We start from the raw sequence: 20,783 nt of genomic DNA, 5'->3' as shown, positions 1-20,783 counted from the left end.
CTCTTTTTTTTTTTTTTTTTTTTTTTTTTTTTTTTTTTGCAAAGAGCTTTTAATGCAATGCTATCCAGAACCTTCTGCATCTGTGGATTTTTGCTATGGCATCCTGTAAATGCTTATGAGTCCCTTTTTTTTTCTTAAAAGTAAAAGCTGTCATGGTTGCATAATGGGTGCAACACAAAGCATTCTGACGCTACAACTTTTATTTAAAACAATAGCATCTCAGCCTATTTTCTCCCAGGAAGGAAATAGTGGATTAGAGTTACCTGAGGTCCTGGATTCCCTTGTTGACCTGGTGGTCCAGGCTCCCCTTGTGGACCCTGTATAGGAAAAAATAAAGTAGTTAATAAGGCTTTTGCATTACAGGGTTTTCTTTTTTAATTCTAGTTGTTGAAAATCATCCACAAATCAGTTTTCACTGAAGAAGTTTGGAAAATATATTTAGCAATGTGTAAGAACTTTCTTTACTTTTACAACAAAAAGTCTACTGACATGAGTTTAAAGATCTTAACTGCATACCATGTTTCCTTTCGGTCCTTGGGGGCCATCTATACCTGCAATACCCTTCAATGAAGAACAAAATAGGTTAAAAATTTAGGTATTAAAATGGTAAATATAAAGAATAGCCAGTAGCCTGTAGTGATTTATGATTCTTGTAAAAATAAACAAAAATGGAATTTAGTATTTAACAAAAATTATGGAAGGTCTGTACTCTCCCATCCATGTCCACCCTGAAAACAATCTAACATCATTTTCCACTGGATGCTAGGGATTCAGCATGAAACTGAAAGACCTACTGAAACAGAAGGAAAGAGCAAATACAGAAAGAATGATCAGTTACCATGACAGGTAGCATCCACAGAACTTACAGTACAGCAAGACAGTTAACTAGACTCTGTACTCAATTCTATACAAAAGTCCTATAGAATGTTTGGCAGCAAGTTTTCTACTACAGAACCCAGATTGCTCCCAGGAATACATACAGGTTGCCCAGGAGGTCCTGGGGTTCCTCGTGGTCCCAGCAAGCCTCGTGGACCCTAGAAGGAATAAAAGAAAAAGAGAAAGCTTGCATGAGAGAGGTCTTCAAAACAAGCCTCTTTTGCTGAAAAATTTTAATATAAAATATGTATTAAAATATTTATTCATCTTCTCTCAGAAAATTGAAATAAATGTTCAGCATACCATCTTATGTAATAGAAATATTGTATGTTTGTACAGACACAAAAAGCAAAGTAGATAACAGTGGTTACTACAGACACTTTCTTGGATCCAAAACATCTACAGATGCATCACTAGTAATGTTTTTAAAAGACAAAATAGTTAAATGATTTTACTAAGATATTTTATGTCATTTTCTAATTTGATTAGTACATTCAATTTGGCTGTTATGATCACACAGATTAAACAAACAGAAAAGGTCAGAATCTCATTCATTTTATTTTATATAAATTTCACCTTGGGAGCGCATTCATTTACAAGCAAACAGCTGGGTATCTATCCTAGCAGATCATAGAACCATTTTCTAGACAGAAGAATTTCAAACTATGAACATTTACATTCACATCGTCTTCCTTTCCCCTTCTGCTGAATATTCTTTTCGAGCTTTAGAAAAGTCAGGGTGATAATTACTTTGCCTACTTACTTGACTATAGTTGACCTGGCAAGCTTTATAGTCACAAAAGACAGCTGAGGTTAGAAAAGGTTTTCAAGTCTGTTTTGTTTTGCTTTGTTTTCCTGTCTGGCTTTGCCTACATCTCCTCAGTTAAGTTTCCTTAGTATCGACATTGACTGGAGAGAAGTCATAAAATCTTATATTTAGTATATGCTATCTTAGTATCTTGCTTCTGACAAGATTAATTTACCCACAAAAAAAAAATAATTCTGAAGTTACGGGTAGTATTTGAAGAATTCTTTTTTTATCTGCAATAAAAACCTAAGTAATAAGGTTTGTGACCCACAAGATGTTATATTCCGCATTTGTTTTTCTTGACAAAGATTTTCTTTATGACAGAAGGGCAGCTGTATACACTTCACTTTTTAATATGAGAATTATTTGGCTAACTTGTGTAAAATGCTATGTCCACCCAGGTTAGCATTGCCCAAATAAGTAATATCAACCACTGTTTCTCAAAGAAGAGACTGCTATTTGAAAATAAAGGAAACAGTTGCTTACAGCTTCACCTGGAAGACCCCTGGGCCCCATCTCGCCGTCTTCTCCCTGTCATTCACAAAAGGGGAGGAATTCCTTGTAACGCGGTATCATTTCAGAAGGACATTGTCATTTGTGTTCTAACTGTAAACGGGGCTAAAAGAAGTGAAATCTTAGTATACCCTCATTCCGTCATCACCAGGAAGGCCTGGGGGACCTTGTGGGCCTCTCTCCCCCTAAGGAGTAAACATAAACAGGATAAACGAGAAAGAAGGCTATTGTTTAAAATACACGCGACGGTCCGGTCAACACAACCAGGTGAAAATGGACAGTTGTCCAGGAAAATATACATTGCCCTTACATTTCTTAGAGTAATGTCCAGACTGGTAAAATTTTAAACTAATCAGCTTTACAATACCTTGTATGATAGAAAAATGTTTATCAAGTTTTAATAAAAGTAATTTAAAGTGAATGTAGGTAAAATAATTTCAGACAGTATTGAAGTGATTCATTAAGAAAAATATTTTGGTTAATGATTGTCTTAAGAATGAGTGAACTTTGTTGTTCAAAACATTTATTTTTAAATTTTTGGAATATTCCATATTAAATCAGCACAACTCACAAAGACTGAAAGGGATTTTGGATTTCTTTCACAAAGCACAATTATATGTACATCTTAGCATATGTTAGGCATACGCCACTTATTTTGTTAGGAGACTATAAGATTAAGTTTTTTTTTTACTCTGCAATTTACCTAAATATATTCCTAGGTTTATTCTTCATTCTGGTGAAGAAACATATAAATAACCAAATTTATATAAAGAAGAAGGAAAAAAAACTGTCTCCCTAACTTACCATTTAAAAAAACGAAGAACATACTGAGCTGTTATTATTTAGCACACTGATTTCTTTAGCCTTACAGTTAATAGCTGTTGCACTAAAGTGTGCAAGTGTGCATCACAAAGAAATAGTTGCCAGGATGCCTGCAGGCATCCTTATCTGAGTTACTTCTACAGACAAGACGCAAAGAATGTGGCATCGCTCAAGAAATAATATTCTCCAACTCTTCTATTAATGTGATCTTTATCATATCTGTGAACATAGAGATTCTGCTTATATTTTTCTTTTTTTGTACATAAAGAATATTTGAATCATCTACTAACAGTGAAGAAACGTTGGTACTGCCTACAAAGTTTTATCTGCATGTTCTCAATACCCTTTAGATGTAAAAATTTACCAAATGGAGTCACCAATGTCTGTGTTATTGTTTCTCCTGATTCTCAAAAGTATACCAGTACTACCTAAGCACCTAAGATTCCTATCATACCTAAAATGAAAAACCGTAACTTTATCTTACCCTATGACCTTTGTCACCCGGCAGACCCGGAAGTCCATCAAATCCTCGGTCTCCCTGTAAAATTGCAATCGTATTACCATCAATCAGATTCTCATTCTGGAATAGGACTCTAACTTTAATGTCAAGTTCACTTCATATCAAAAAATTTTATATTAAACTGTGATACTCCTAAGGATAAAATGGCATACACGATCTGAATACGGAGTTATAAAGTCCTGACCTTAGACCCAGGTTCTCCTGGCATGCCTCGCCCTCCATCTGCACCTGGACGGCCCTGAAAATGCCCAAAGCAAAGTTAAGCAACGGAAATCTACTAACAGTAAATAGGAATACTAACTGATGGCTGAAGTTACAACTCAAAATACAAAAGGAAAAATAGCCATACCCTCTTTCCAGGCTTTCCTGTTGGACCAGGTGGACCTTGGACACCTCGAGGGCCCTATAGGAAAACATTTACATCACATTGCAGAAATCTTGATCCATAAAGTCAAAAGAGATGGTTTTAGGAACAGATGTACCCTATGTTCTTCTGTAAATATTTAAGCACAATAAAATATTTCTAGTATAAAATTTTGACAAAGCAGATCAGAAAAGCAATATTCTTAAATAGTTTTCATATAAAAAAGAACTATATGACTATATTGCATAATGTTTTATGTAGATGTGAATACATTCAAACAAAAGAAATATAACGATATACTTTTAAGCCTTTATGATCAATTACTCATTTTCTTCTCAGGAGATGGTTCTACCTAGCATCACTGGGCTCCATCAACACTGGCATTTTGTTCTCTTCCCAAGCCTTTTCCGGTCACCTTTCCTTTCATTATTTAAACGTCTCCTCCTAGATGACTCAACTCTCAATCCACTGAACACATTGGGTTTAATCACCTCTGAGGCACAGTGAAGTCTCCTATAACATTATTATCCGTTAAAGTGTTCAACTAAATCCGCTTCAAATAAGTATATCCTTGTGCAACCGTGCACAGTGCCAGGTGCATGACTCTTCAGCCATCCGCAAAGTCAGGGGTGATTATTTTCTAAGTGGAAATATGCACTTGCAAATCGAAGGCTAAAACTGTTTGTTCTGGAACTGTAAGGATAAGAGCGTTTAATAACTGGAAGTCAAAGATTATAGGTTAAAGAAACCATTGGAGAGGAGTCTATCCTGAATCTTGCCAGGATGGAAGAAAATGTAAACCAACACAATTGCTACTATATTTTGTTTCCTTAATTAACTAATTTTATTTTATGGGTAGGTGGCCAGGTGTATGTAAGTGTACATGCATATGCATGAGTCTACAAACCGCTATTATGCATAGGCATGAGCTGCAATCCTCCACGTGCATATATACGCATGAGCCTGTGGACTTCAGAAGAGGGCATCTGGGGCTCTAGAACTGGAGTTGCAGGTGGTTTTTAGCAGCCACGTGGTGCTGGCAACCAAACCTGGGACTTCTGAAAGTAATGTGCTTAACTGCTGAGTCATCTCTCCAGCTGTGCAATATGGATACTTTAATGATAAGTATCACTTTTGATAATACCTAACTCTTGAACTTCAAAAACCAAGAGAGACTGTATGTCCTAAAACCCTGTAATCACACACATTCAGACTCAAATTCGGGAAAAAGATGTACACATATAGCTTTACAAATTTCATGAAACAATAAACTTCCAGGATTTCTATGTATTTTAATACTTTCTTAAAGTTCCCAGTGAATCAGTCAGTGTTTTCCATCCTTTGCAAAGTAATGTTTTGTTGTTGTTGTTTTGTTCATTTAGTTGGTTTTTGTTTTTGATTTTCTTTTGTTTATTGAGACAAGGTTTCTCTGTGTAGACTTGGCTATTCTGGAATTCACTCAGAGGACAAGGCTGGTCTCAAAGTAAGAGATGACAGGCAGTGGTAGTGCTATGTCCCAAAAAGTTGCAGTGTCTACAAAATGGACTATTTATCAAAAAGAAAATAAATGTAGTATTGATGTACTCAAGTATGAACATGAGACCTTTTCCTGTATCAATAGAGCTAATAATAGAAGATGATTTTAAGGTATAAAATATATACTTAATATATTTTTTTCTGGAAAATGCACAAAATTTCATGATAAAGAATAGACCAGTGGTTGCCAGGAATCCATGGGTTAAACAAGGTTCTAAGTGCAAAGGGCCAATATTAGGAAATTGTTTGGTATCTTTTGGACATGATATAATGTTGCACTCATGAATGAACTCGTAGCCAATGTGGTTGCCTGTACACAATCAAGCATTCAACACGCTAGGATGGAGTGACCATCACTCTTAACTGAGGATGTTGTGGGAAAGTACAGTCGGTTTTCTTCAAAAGTATAGCTCCTATTAGCTCAAACACGTTCCAGCAGATGACCCATGCCCATGAGTATATGAACAGCCCAAACTGGAGTAAATAGTGTGTTTAAAAAATAAAAAAGTAATAGATAGATAGATAGATAGATAGATAGATAGATAGATAGATAGATAGATAGATAGATGATAGATAGATAGATAGAAGAATCAGGTTGGGGAAGTTTAGGAGGGTGGGGGTGGGCATGGGTCATAACAGGAAGAGGAGCTGGGAATAAATATGACTGAACTACCTCACTTGATATTCTTTCTTTTTTTAAATTTTACACACTAGCCCCAGTTAGGCAGCCTTCATGAGACAACATTCTAAGTTTACTCTCTGCAGAAGCACAGGCTCCAGGAAGGAGAGTACCTTGTAACACAGTTGCAGTTGCCTCTCTATCCAATAGCCTCATGTAAACGCCATCTATTTACAAACCTGCTAGGCCCACAATTTAAATGTTGTTTAAGTAGAAAACTAATAGAAAGCCAACAGGCTACTTGGAATATAGTCAATAAAAACCATGTTTTTGGCTGAAAGGTAACATAAATGCATTCTTTACTCTTAGCATTTCAACTGTCTTACTACATAAATATAGATGATTTAAAAAAGGCAAAAGAAGAAGGCAAATTATCGTTTCTTACCTGCGGACCAGGATCCCCACTCTCACCTTTGGCTCCAGCTGAACCAGGACCCCCCTGATGAGAAAAGTAAAACAGAAAGCCATTAATTTATGCCAGCTGAACTCTTTATTCACTACTTCCACTCAAAACAAATGAACGTGTTTTGTTAGTCAGTTTGATCTTACTAATGCAGTGAGCTGTTCAAGACCTGCGCTAGTGTGTCTCTTGAAGGCATATCAAGTACATGCCGTTTAAACTGCATATAAAGCACTACATTCCATTCACAGATGAACAAATGCCTTCTTTTAAGTCACACTGAAATTTTTTTTAAATTTTTTACCATGACAAACATCGCCTGATAAACAAGGTATGAGTAACCAGTGAGCTGCAAAGTAGTATTATGGCAGTGTATGTTCACAGAGTCGGAGTCAGGCGAGCTCTGAATTTATTCACACAGTAAGGATTTTGAAAATTTGACTCTTTTATAGACCTGTATTTCTCATGTCTTATACTTAACAGTATTAACTACTTCGGAGAGATGCTACTGTTATCATTATAATTATTGTGAAATAATGACGATGCATTTTCCTCATATCATTTTGAGTTTTCCTCATAAAAGTAAACCATTATAACAAATAATGTTTACAAATGTTCATATAATTTAAATAGTAAAATAAAGGCCTGGTAGACTAACTGGAAAGGGAAAATTAATTGCTTTATAAAGGAGTTGTGTAACTTAAGAATATATACTAGGTCATCCATACTAACTAAAGCTTTGGAATATTAAAAATTAATACAACTGTCATAGCTTAATGTGTTCACAAGTATTCTGATTATTGAAATCAGTATGCAATCTATTAAACTAAGTTACATCAAAATAAAAGAAACAGTGAAAATTTGTTAAACCGAAAAGCAACTTTCGAGAACCCCCTAGTGGTTTTGGAGCAAAGTAACTCCTATATGTCTCACAGGAAGCTAAGATGTTAAGTCAAACATATTTTTAATTTTTTTTAATTTGTAAAGATCACTTCAAAGCTTCTAATAAAAAAAACTCTTGCAACTTATTTCCTGTAAAAACTGAAGATTCTGCATTAAATTATATTATCAATCATTAAACTGAATAGAATTATAGAATGGTCAGTTTATCCTTAATTGACTGTGTTATATCCTCTGTATATATGCATAACTTGCTCAAAATATTGTAGTTACATTCTCCTACCCTTAACCAAAATTATCACTTAAATGATGGGAAAGAACATGAACAGGAATATCCTTTCCACCGTCCTTTCTATCCCAAAATGTGGTAAAATGTTACATTTTCCCGATGAGTTTGTACATTTGTATCACTAACATGAAAATAAAATTCATTTCTTCTTAAGTGACTCACTGAATTTTTTATTTCTTGTGTTTGGAAAAGCAAAACAATAAGTGATGGACATTTGATAATCTGTTCAATATGTATATAATTGAAATTCTCTTGAATATATAATCTGAACATTTCACAGAGGAGTATATTCCAAAAATTATGTAGCATATAAACTTAAAGTTAAAGGAATTATAAATTCATGAAAATTAATAACATCTTCACTTTTATTTTGATATATTATGTATTTAGTAGTTTATTTAGTCTTTACAGTACAGGGCCTCATACATGCTGGACAAGCAGTAGTTCTGATCAATATCTCCAGCTCTTGCTAATGCTTTTGTTTTTAAAGTATTTACTTTTCTTTCATTGCTATGCATGTGTCTGTGTGTGCATATGCACTCATGTAACTAGGTACACCAGGAGGTAAGAAGTAATAGTTGGATACCCTGAAACTTGAGCTATTGATCAAACCCAGTGTGCTTTGGGAACAAGACCGGGAAATTTTGGAAGAATAGCAAATACTCTTAGCCACTGAGCCATCTTTCCAGGCTCCCTAACTCTTTCATTTTGAGACAGAATCTTCTTGCATAGCTAAACTGGTCTCATCTTGTTCTATAACCCCAGGAAATAATGAGCATCCAATCTACTTACGACGACCTCTTGAATACCTGGGGTTACAGATTTGAATTGGAATGGATTGTAACGACGGTATGCATAAAATTAATGAATAAAACTAGCTGCCACACTACTATTCTCAATTAATATTATAATTCAATTGTAATTAGAATAATATATACTGAGTATGCTATGCTGTCTTTTTTTCTGGGTGAATTTCTGGCTTCTTTATCAAAAATTAGAAGTACATAGATATGTGGATTTATATCTGGGTCTTTAATTCGATTCCATTCATCAATCTGTCTATTTTGGTGCCCATTTTTGCTTATTAATCCTACTAATCTCTGAATATGGGACATCTTCCTACCTTCTTTTGTCTTCTTACTGTGAAAGATAATGTTTCCCTTACTTCTTTCTCAGTCCATTTTTCATTTGTATATACTGTTTTGTGTGAGTTTAATTTACAATCCAGTTACACTGCTGAAAGTTTTTGCCACTTGTCGGAGTTTTCTGATGGAGTTTTTAGTGTCACTTATATATACTACCCTTCCATCTGCAAAAAAAAGATACTTTGATTTTGTTCTTCCCAACTGAGGAAAGAAGAGGAATACAGACAAAATATATCTAAATTTAAATACTGTCTTAAATAATGAAAATCAAAGGAAAAGAAAAAATCTGGGAGGAGTTGAGGAAGAGAAACTATAATCAAGATGTATTGTATAAAAGTTATTTTCAATTAAAATGAACTATTTAAAATGTGCAATAATTAACAAAGATTTCAAATTCACCTTAGTGAAAACTCTAATATATAATTAACTTTCAAGAATTTAATGTAAAATTGCATTTTAATAATTAAGTAGAATGAAAATAAATTATAAATGTGGTTTGATTAACAGATATGTGACTTTACTATATGTTTTATTCTCTCTAATTTGATGAGAGCTTTCATAAAACCTTCTGATTAGAATTATTAAAAATTAAACTCAGAATTCTTTAAAAAGGAATCACTATCAGTCATGTATAATAGGTTTGCTATCCTGCGGTATGAAGAGGGTCTGGAAGATGATGTGCGAAGTCATATTAGTAGAAAATTTCTAACATGTATTTTATGTAACCTACCACAGGACCTGGTCTTCCAGTTAGCCCCATTGGGCCAGGTGGGCCTCTCAGAGCAATCTAGAAGACAAAGCACACCAGAAACACTTGCTTAGTATATGTGGTAACACAAGAGTCATTTGACATGATTTCCTTATGTAGTAGATAACTAACATAGTAGACTGATGGGATGCATTACCTTTAGACATGATAACAGAAATGTTAAATTAGGAGACTTGAAAAGCCGAAACACAGATCACAAAGAAAAAATACTTGATAGATGTTAAACGAGTTTGTTGCACTGACTGTAAAGACATCATTAGATCATAGTGATGGTATTAGTGAGCATCAGTGACTCTCTCAAACCTCGTTTGAGGAGCTTCTTTTTGCAGTAGAAGGTGACTAACACAGAGACACACAACTTGACAGTGTGCAGAGAATGAGGGATTGAAGAGTGGTCAATGGCGCAGTGATTTCTGGGCACAGCAGGACGGTTGCACATACGAACTGAGAGCTGAAACGATAGTGTGCTGAAAACCTACACCAAATCAAGCCAAACAAAACTGAAGCATGGACTAGGGAGTTCACCGACAGCTTTCTTCAAGGGAGTGGCCCAACTGAGTGACCCAAGCTCAGGGAGATGAGCTGACAGGCATCATATTGTCAACACTACATGAACTTAGTGGGTTTACAAAATGAACACCCGAAAGTACAAGAAGACAGTGATGGTAGAGCTAGTGGAGAAATTGGAAGGGAGGGAATTTGGGGTTCAGGCAATTAAGCCTCAGAGAAATGATCAATCAGTGGAAGGAAGAAAAAGAGGACTAAACCAAGTTTACAGCCTCAAAGTGTTTTTAACTTCAAATGATTGCCTCACATTTTCAAAACAATGAAAACAATGCAATTTTTAAGAAAATATAGAAATAATCAGTTATTATAAATATTTTAACAGACATAGTATGTCTTTAACTAATTTATACATATTCTCTCTCTCTTTTTTTTTTTTTTTTTGGTTTTTCGAGACAGGGTTTCTCTGTGGTTTTGGAGCCTGTCCTGGAACTAGCTCTTGTAGACCAGGCTGGTCTCGAAACATAGTCTCATCATAATTCAACATCACATAATCAAATAATAAGCTTTTGAGATGAATAATAGTCTTAAAGATAAGTAAATATTAAAAATAAATTAATACTTTTACTTATATATTCAGTATTTAACCATATGTATATTATGAGGGTGAATAAAAAGTTACCTTAGACATGATTCAGATAAGTTATCATATTCATAACAACCCTAAATCCCACATTTACTTTCTTCTTTGGTTATAACCAGAAGAATATCAACATATCAGAAGCATAAAATGACTTCTGATCCTTTCCTTGCTACTGTCTGAATTTTCATATGCACAACCTACTAGCTATAAAGCTAATAGTATAAAGCTAAAAAAATGAAAATAATTATCTGTTTTATAAATATACTTCTTTCATACTGTGTTCTCAGAGTTATTGCCATGATCATTGGCTCACACCTTAGTAGAGAAAAATTAAGATGTGAAAGAGAAGGAACATAGATATTGATCTCTTAATATTCTGTTTAAAAGAAGAATACTGTCAGAATGACTTGTGGGAATATAGAGGTCATTTGTTTAATATTAAACTAGTAAGTATCACTGCTGTAAAGATTAATATACTTTTAGTATTTTTTCATTTAAATCCATGTGATGTTTAGAAACACTGTTCCACGGACCTACAAACAATCTTTGATAAGTGACGAGATCATGTATTTAACATCTCTCACCCGAGCCTGCTGAAGAATCGCCTGAGCTTGAGCTTCCTGTGCAGAGACGACTGGTCCTTTGGAGCTGTCGCCCCCATAGCGGAACTATGAGAGGATAATGCAAACTCAAAATTAGCCTTTGACAAACTTATGGAATTAGGTTCTTTAACCATTAGACTAAAATCTAATTAAAAGTTTAATATTTATAGAAGTTCAAAGACACTTCATAATGACACTCACATACAAACTTACAAACACACACACACACAAATGTGTGGAAGAGAGTGCAATTCTTCCTCTAACTCACACACAGTTCTGTATAATACATTTTGTCATTTTCAAAGAACTATAAATCACTTGCCAATTTCAAATATTATATTTTTGATATTCTTTTTAAAACTGTCATTCTTTATTTAAGCAACGGAAATGCTACCCACTCTATCAATTCATCCATAAGATTTCCAAGTATATTAGATTCGGTAAAATTTATAGCTGTAGTTCTTTTCTGGTGACCAAAGCTTTTAAAATTTTCAAGAAGACAAAGAAAATATACATGTCTTTTTCATCTACCCATAATTAGACATTATTAATACTATTATTACTACATAATATTCTTAAATTCTGTCTTAATTTTTAACTTGATAGCCTGGTTGAGTCAATTTTCCACTCCACATAATTATTTCTTTGAATTTTATTATACTAAACCTAATAAAAACATTTTTCAGAGCTGTGTGGCAAATAATTAATTTTACAAGGGACTCAATATTAAGATAAAATAACTTTTGAGTAATAATGACACTAAAAGCGTCATCAAAAAGCGTCAATGGTAGTCAATACTAGGGGAAAACATACACTAATGGTGTTAAATAGCCTATTGTTAGTCCATAAATCCGGATTTACCATGTCAGAAAGATTATGCAAATTTCACCAAATGAAGAATTATCAGAGAATTAAAACTGGTTTAGTGTAGAGATAGATATTTATTTACTAGAGTTCTATTCATTAAAATGCCTCTACTTTCAAGGGCTCTTGATTGCCTGTGATTCCCACATTACAGAAATGTTTCTACTCAATTATTCAATTACAGTATCTTTTTGGTTACATAATTAGAAAGTATCAAATTATCTTAATAAAACACTTTCTAAAACGTACTGGTAACATCAGCATGGTCCCAGGTGGTCCAGGTAGACCATCAGCCCCTGGTAAGCCAGGACGTCCTGGAGGGCCCTAGTAAGGAAACAAAGAAAAGCAAGCAATTAATGCAATACATTATGGCCAGAATCTGAAATTGCTAGGATGCACCATCCATTCTGAATCCATTAATATCCTTTATGTGCACACATATACACCATATTTTATCACATTGTACTAGTTGCAAAGAACTCAAATATTGCATGGTTACTAATGAACAATCAAACTAAAATGGTAATTATGTTCAAAGTTGGTTTACATCTTAAAACTGCATATGAAGCCTTCCTATATATTCTGGAAGGGTATCAGTGTCATGAAAAAGTGATAGTTTAGGCTCCTACAGTTGAAAACAGAATTAACTAGACAAAATTTGAGTAAGTATTATTTAATAGACACTTAGGCAATATCTATTTAATATATAAATATTAAATACTGCCTATGTTTATATTCATGATACATTAATTATCCTCTTTACAATAGTTAATTTATTAGTATAATCATGAAGTGTAACATAGCATTAACATTAAGTTTGGTTATTACTAACTTAAAATTGTGTTATGAGTAAAAGGAAACTTACTTTTATATAGTCAAATCTTATTTACTAAAAGCAGAATCAAATTATAAAAATTAATAACTAGATGTAAAGGATGCAATTCAAACTCTCAATTAAAGTGATTTGTTAAATAAATAGCATATTGAGGGTTGTGAGAAATACGTCATTGGGTAAAGTGCTTGCCAAGCAAGCATGAGGATTTGAGTTCAAATATCCAGCCCCCACACAAATGCCTGACTAACATGTCAGTTACTGGCCTGTGATTCTAGAACATTGGAAGTGGCAGACGGAAACAATATCTTGGCCAAGTTGGCTCACAAGCTCTGGGTTCAAAGAGAGAAACTAGTTCAAAATATAAGGTGGAGAAGATTGAGAAAACACCACAACAACATCTATTTCTACACACTCACTGACACACATGTTCATGCACACACACACAGCGAACAAGCACACGTGCCCACAAACATGTGAAGACAGATGAGTGCACACATTGCTCACACACACATTAAATAAATGAGTAAACAAGCATTTCCATCGAGCTAAATATCTGAAATTATACAGAGAATTAAAATAATGGACATCTACAGGAAGATCAAGAACAAACATCTTGAAGTCAACTTTGAAAAACCAAGTCTACTCTAACTGTTCGTGTGCATAAGGGAGTTGACAATAAAATTGGCTTACTAATGATATTGCATAAATTCTGAATGAATTCAATAGAAATTCTTTATGCCACTTAAAGATGTCTGAAAAGTTAAATAAAATGCTGCAAAACCCCAAATTTGCAGAATTCTTAACCTCTCTCCCCAACAGAAGAAAGGCAACATGGTAAGCGGAAGGATAAATTAAAGTCTACATGCTGTACAGTAGTAACGTGACGTCCCTTCTTCACTTACCCTATCACCAGGGTCACCGGGGGGCCCAGAAGGGCCTTGTTGACCTGGAGGACCCATTAGACCCTGCAGAGAAAAACAGGATCAGAAGCAACTTCTTGACTTATTAGTATGCAAGTAAAGGAATTCCCTTAAAAATCCAAGGGTGCTTCATTTGTATTTTATAAATATACATTTGACGCCCAAACAACTGCCCTATTTGGTTTCTTGTAAAAACGTGACATAAAGGAAACGGCTCTGTAGCCAGCACAACTGCTCCTCTATGAGGCTGTGCTCAGGGTGGAGGCAGAAGCCAAGCGAAACAGGAAGGGAGAATGAATGAAAGTTGCTGTTGTGGAACCTGGTGCCCAGCTCCGCCTGAAGAAATGGCTGTTCATAAGACTAGACCTCAAAAATGTGGCTGGAAAGCTGAACAAAAAAGGCATTTAGCTTGTTAGCATTTCAACATACTTTTTTGTCATCACTTAAAAGCAACAATGTCATATATTTATTTGACAAAAATTTCACATCTCACACAGGCACATGTACATGTGCACAAATATAATGTATAAAGAAAGAAAAAATTCAAAATTTATTTTCATTTTTATAGACAAATGAAAAGCAGGTCAAGTCTACCAAATCCTGAACTTGACAGTTTTCCTCTATAAATCAAATCAGTCTAAAATATAAACAAGTCAACTATATGACTGAAATGTTACATTCAGTAGTTTTGAAAATGAAGATTACAAATCATATACATACCGCTGGTCCTGCTGGCCCGGGTGGTCCTTCAACAAGCATTCCCTGCAATGAAAAATCACCACGTAACTTTAGCCTTTCCACTGACTGTATGAGCACACTAGACATTACAGTTTTTAAAGCAAATTCTGAATTCATATTATACAAACCACTTAAAATATTTTGTATGGGAAAATGGAATCATTTAAAATGATAGAAGACATAATTCTTACAATCAGAGAACCTACTAACTAATTGAAAGTAAGGTAAGTATTGAGACGATTAACATTAGGGAGGAGGAAGGATGTATTAGAGACAGGATAAAAGTGTATCTGTGGAAAGTGCACAGCGATGTCTGACCAAGCTCTTCCCTAGCACTTCGATAATTTCTAACAAAACAAAATAAAACAAACAAGAAAAATCAACAAAAACAGGAGCTCAGTAACATTTTCTATGTTAATGGATGAATTGGTGTATGAATCAATGAAAGGAATGATACCCTAAACAATTTAATTCCAGAAAACTATATTTCTCTGTGGTTACAGAAAGAAAAACAAGTGAACAGTTAAGTATACAAGTCCCATTTCTTATGCATTGCTTTTCGCAAGTTGCTGGTCAAGGAAAATTGCGGATATTAAAATTGCTTCTAGAAACAATATCCTGAGAGTTCATAGAATTAATACAAATAAAAAGAGCAATAATTTGGGGTAATAAACACATGGCTGCACATAATCATGCAAATAAACATAATGAAGTTTTAGAGAACATTCTCATCTTGGAATTTCACACAAGAACATAATACATACTGACCACACTCACTGGTCCCCTCCTTAGCATTCCAGTCCACCTGCCTCTCCACAAATCTCTATCTCAAGTTCATTTCTATTCAGTTTATTTTATTGTTATATAATGTATTTGGATCAAACAGTAAATTTCTAATAACGTAATTATATAAATCATACAGTAAAATCATACTACGAAATCACACATGAAACAGCTAAAGTCATGATATTTCAACAAACAAACATCTGAAACTAGAGGAAAAGACATGTAAATTTGGATTTCAAAATAATAGAATTGAAGCAGAAAAATGTCAGCTACTTTCAAAATGCAATACTCCATAAATGTCAATATGTTTTATTTTACTGAAACTTTGTTGTTCAGAAAATTTTCCTATTCACCTATTTGTGTTAAATTAGAAATATTATAATTATCATTGAAAATTCATGGGCATTACACAATGACTTTTGGTGATGGTAATTCATAAATTAAACAGTTTAGCTATTTCTAAACATATTAAACACACTTACAGGTTCAACCACAGCCGGTTCCCCCTTCTGCCCTTTCTCTCCATATGCACCATGGCCATTTATCTATGAAGTGAAAAATTTAAAAAAAATGGTCAAAATACCTTTCAGTCAAAGAAGGAATTTTTCAATTTTTAACAAAAAATAATTTAACCATCTAGCAACACTTAAAACAACACTTTAAAATGTGTTCGTTTCACAAAAGAAGGATTAAAGATATCAATACTGCCAAATCCACATGAACACTGTTTGAGTACGAACAAATCATTACTTCTTTTAGTTTGTTACAGAAACTTGAATGCATTTGTATCCTCAAAAATGCTCTAAGACATTAGAAATGTCACCAAATCAAATGGAGAAAGTAATCTAAATTAAAAAATTAGAGCTAGTGTTCAGAAAAATAATGACAAAATTATATAAATGTATCAATGATGAGAAATTTGATTTGAGGTACAATTCTATTTACAATATTTTAAACTGAAGACTGCAGTGAGAGCCCAAGACACAATAGCTGTCAGCTCCCACTCTAAAAGAATCCATCATGGCTATGTAGCTATGATCGGTGTTCACAACTGACAGAAGAACTCAACTCCATTTTGAACTTGAAAACACACCAGAATGAACACAGAGACATCCCCAAGACACAGACAGGGCACAGAGCCTCATGCTGACTTACACTTGTTTCTGTAAAATCAGTTTCTGCTGGGACACCTGGTCCAAATTCTTCATTAGGGGAGGTTGTTGTCCTTTCTTCATATTCCTTGTATTCATAAAAATCATATTCGCCTAAATCTCCATCTACCGGCAGATCAGAGTCCCTGCCGTCTATCCCTTTGTTTCCATACAGAACATCCTCAGAAATGTTTCTCTGGACATCATAATCCTCTCCAGTTAGATACTCTTCAGTGAAACCTTCTTCAACTGGATTTGGCTATTCAGTTAAGTTGCAGGGAATTGGAGAACATGAAGTTGACTGTTAGCAAAGCAAGGCAAGCATCTGTGACTACAGCTTAATGGCTTGTGACGTGAAGAGCGCTGACTACTCAAGCAAGACCAGAGATCCTGGGAAGAGTCTGCTGAGTACCGCTGAAAGAAATATACTTGCACATACACTGATATGCACAAAGACATATTGCTTTCAAAGCACCTTCCCCCACCAACGGCAAACATTCACACGGCGTCAGCATGTGTGTTTACTCTCACTTAAGGGAATTGTGTTCTTTAGTGAGATCACTTTGGAGTTTAAGATCTGAACAATAAATCAAGCATAAAGCTAAATATTTGCTTAATTTTCACATATTGGATAATATGGTAAAGCATATCTTTGTTACAAAGATGTGTCATGTAATTTGATACTCGGTCTTGTCAGTTAAACATTAGTACCAATGAAAACTATTCTTCCATTACCTAGCCAGAGTTGTGCACTTAAGAAAGTGCCATTATTATCATGCTCTATGATTGTGATCAAGTTCAAATTAAATAAGGAACATTCACAAATCTGTTCTCAAAGACCAACTGAATATAGATAGTAGAGTAATATATACTAAATAAGTAATATAGAAAATTATGAGAATGAAAATACATGTAAATTTATTACTGTAACATTACTGTGTTAAGTGTAAAATAAAAGTCCCACATCATAAAATAGTACTCTTAAATCTGGAACACATACTTCTGCAAAGAAGGTTCATCTCCCCTATAATGAAATCATGTTCTTAGCACTGAAGTAGAGGACCCAGAATGAATTTAGATAAGAAAGTCAACATGTTGAGCTGTTGTAACATCTCATAAGACAACTAAGACAAGGTAAATTTAAAATCTATTCACACCCTAAATACTTATAACTCTAAAGAATGTTTTTGTATTATAATTATATTTAATTGGCACAAGTATAAGTTTAAAATAATTAAATTGCTTAAACTTACCTAATGCTCATTCACTGAATAATAATATAAATAGTGGCAAGAAAATATTTAATGGTATTAAACTGAATTTTTATTGATTGTTATTTTATGATTAAAATATATGTGTAATATAAAATTTAAGAGGACTTAATCAGACCTATCTAACCTAGAATACTTTCATGGAAAACAATCAAATGCATAAATAATATTTTAATCATAATTAACTTTAATATTGTAAAGATATTTTAAAATTTAAACAGTTATTGAAATCTAAAATCCTTGCTGTCATCAGAATGAACAGTGACTGTTCCCATGCAATAAAAAGCTAATTGTATCAGCTGTTGATACAATTCTCACACCAGAGGATTCTTCTCTTGGAAGGATCATGCTGTGAATACTCTTCATAGGATGTTACAGAAGTTTGCTCAGCTGTAGGAGCGATACAGAAAATGATAGCAGCCAATTCAGTTTGGTGATGATGGAATTTGCATGAAGCAAAGTGTCATGCAAATCTTGAATTGACATCAACTGTAAACGCAGAATGTTTTGTACTTATGAACTAATGACTCTGTTTCTCTAAGAATGACAACTCAAAGTTCTCAGTGGCTGAGATGCTTCTCCAAGAAAATCCATCAAGACATTACATATTTTGAAAGCCATGGGGTGATTATTGCTGCCTAAGTGGGTTACCTCATTAGATCCTGATAAGCGCCTAGGAGATTCTGTCTGGTACGTTTCCATTGTTCCGTAATTGTAGTCTTGAAAATCATCCACAATATTTGCCTGATGATAAATTCAGAAGAAAGAGAGTTAGGAAATTTGCAAAGTAACCTCAAGTACATGAAAATCACGAATTAATTGAATTAGAGTGTTAGCCAAATTGGAATTGGTCTAATTGGGTTAAGACTAAGACTCATCAGAGATCTTCCATCTCATCTAGGAGAGATCTTGATTGCTTTTTTTCTGACTACCTGGACCCCTAGTTTGGCATTGGCTGTTGCTGGGTAACGCTTCTTCTTCTTGGATGCATATTTTTCAGATTTGGGGGATGTGAACTTTTTAGACTTTTTCTTTGAGCTAGTGGTCAAAGTCCTCTTCTTCTTTGTGTAATTGGATTTCTTTTTCTGTAAAATGTCATGAAAGATGGAATGGAAAACATGTAATGAGAAAGAGAACAAAGACCACGGACGAAAGGGAGGACGTGCAGATGTCAAAATGGTCAGCAATCCTCAGGGCAGCCTCTGTTGAGTCAAATCCATGATTAATTCACAGAAGTCCGAGACAGGTATGGGGTGCATCAGAGGAATGACAGAGTGGAGCATCACATACAACAGACAGTTGGGTTTACCTCTGTTTGGGCTACTGTTTCTTCAGTGACAGCGGGTGTCTCTGTTATACTCTCAATCTCTTTATAGTCTGACTCCCCATACTCATAGTCATACTCGATTATATCCTCAGGAGCATACTACATCACAAAGGAAAAAATAGTGGGCAATTTGGTTAGTTGCAAGTAATATTATTAACAGAGTGGAGATCATCTGCTTAACGTTTACTCAAAGTAAATGTTAAGAGAGATCTGGGATTAAACACGCATATTATTCTATTGTACATAGCATCTAATAACATCAGAGTTATCAAGCAAGCTCTTTTAAGAACAGAACAAGTGGTTAGGGCTGTGAAAAAAATAAAAGTTTTGAATAATGATTCAAACTTTTATCAAAGAGTAAATATTAATTCAAATATAGGATGTATTGTTATGGACACGGTTGTTAAATATCCAGTCTAATTCTGAGTCATAAAAATCTGCGGTGAAATCGCTCCCTATAAAAATAGTAATTTCTCTGGGGCTGCAGCTAAGTGGACAAGCACTCAGCAGGCACTGGCTTCAAACACAAGCACGGTGAAGATGAGACTAAAAAAGACAGTGTTTCAGTAAGTATGCTTTCTCAATAAATAACATGGGGAAAAGGAAAAACATAAAGAACAGTCTCATGAAAATATGAGATGTTCACATCTATCATGGGAAACTGGAAAATATGCGTGAAATATATATGACTGTATTTGGAAAATGTAGACTTAAAATTTGTTCCCAGTTCTCTCATTTTCTTTAAACCAGTGGTTCTCCACTTTCCTAATGCTGTGACCCTTTCATACAGTTCCTCATGTTGTGGAGACCCCAACCAAAAAATTATCTCATTGATACTTCATAAGTGTAATTTTGCTACTTCTGTGAGTCATAGTGTAAATATCAGTGATAGCCAATTGTCTTAGGCATTGTGAAAGGGTCATTTTACTTCTACCTGCCCGTTGCTCTAAGCTAAAATCTAAATGAACATGAGAACTACTTAAGTATTACATTTTCAAAGATAGGTATACCTCAATTAATAAATCATTTCCATCATTGTTATTATTTTCTGCTGGATTTAGTGGCCAATGTTTACAAATCTTAAAATATTTGAACTAAATTCACAACATTGTACCTTAGATATTTCTGTAATAAAAATTTAATTGGGGACCAAGTGTATTTCCCACAACCTATTTATGGGATGAGGAGGAGGGCAGTGTATTCATTTACAAAGCTATGTTTATGAAAATTTTAACTTATGTTTTTAATATTTGGAATGTGTATAGAAAACACACTTAAATACCTTTTGTACCTATATGAGTTAAAAAAATATCTACAGCTACTAGAAAAATTTCTGTCACTCTCCATATATAATATATATACATATATGGAAAATCTATGTATATATAAAAACATATACATATATATGGAAAGTTTATAAATAAAGCATATACATAGAACATACTTATATATATAATATATGTTTCTAAATATAGATATATATACACAACAGAAGTCTATATATATTTCATATACATAAAT

At 34.1% G+C, this 20,783-nt stretch overlaps 1 protein-coding gene across 2 annotated transcripts in view; it reads right to left on the bottom strand.

Moving 5' to 3' along the window:
- The window catches only part of Col11a1 (collagen type XI alpha 1 chain), a 163,766-nt gene that overhangs the window by 89,346 nt on the left and 53,637 nt on the right, over positions 1–20,783 (bottom strand). For both annotated transcript variants that reach the window (XM_050155901.1, XM_050155826.1), the window contains 18 exons: positions 19,245–19,361; positions 18,587–18,679; positions 16,669–16,923; positions 15,996–16,058; positions 14,710–14,751; positions 13,972–14,034; positions 12,484–12,558; positions 11,353–11,436; positions 9,583–9,639; positions 6,504–6,557; positions 3,889–3,942; positions 3,724–3,777; positions 3,504–3,557; positions 2,329–2,382; positions 2,171–2,215; positions 981–1,034; positions 517–561; positions 264–317 (listed from right to left, as the gene is read on the bottom strand). In XM_050155901.1, coding sequence (XP_050011858.1) covers positions 264–317; positions 517–561; positions 981–1,034; positions 2,171–2,215; positions 2,329–2,382; positions 3,504–3,557; positions 3,724–3,777; positions 3,889–3,942; positions 6,504–6,557; positions 9,583–9,639; positions 11,353–11,436; positions 12,484–12,558; positions 13,972–14,034; positions 14,710–14,751; positions 15,996–16,058; positions 16,669–16,923; positions 18,587–18,679; positions 19,245–19,361 — 1,317 coding nt within the window. The remainder of the gene's footprint in view (positions 1–263; positions 318–516; positions 562–980; positions 1,035–2,170; positions 2,216–2,328; positions 2,383–3,503; positions 3,558–3,723; positions 3,778–3,888; positions 3,943–6,503; positions 6,558–9,582; positions 9,640–11,352; positions 11,437–12,483; positions 12,559–13,971; positions 14,035–14,709; positions 14,752–15,995; positions 16,059–16,668; positions 16,924–18,586; positions 18,680–19,244; positions 19,362–20,783) is intronic.

This window comes from Alexandromys fortis, unplaced genomic scaffold (genome assembly GCF_014885135.2).
Source record: "Alexandromys fortis isolate MF-2015 unplaced genomic scaffold, M_Fortis_MF-2015_v1.1 scaffold_19, whole genome shotgun sequence".
Lineage (NCBI taxonomy): Eukaryota > Metazoa > Chordata > Mammalia > Rodentia > Cricetidae > Alexandromys > Alexandromys fortis.
This window is presented reverse-complemented; position numbering and strand designations above follow the sequence as displayed.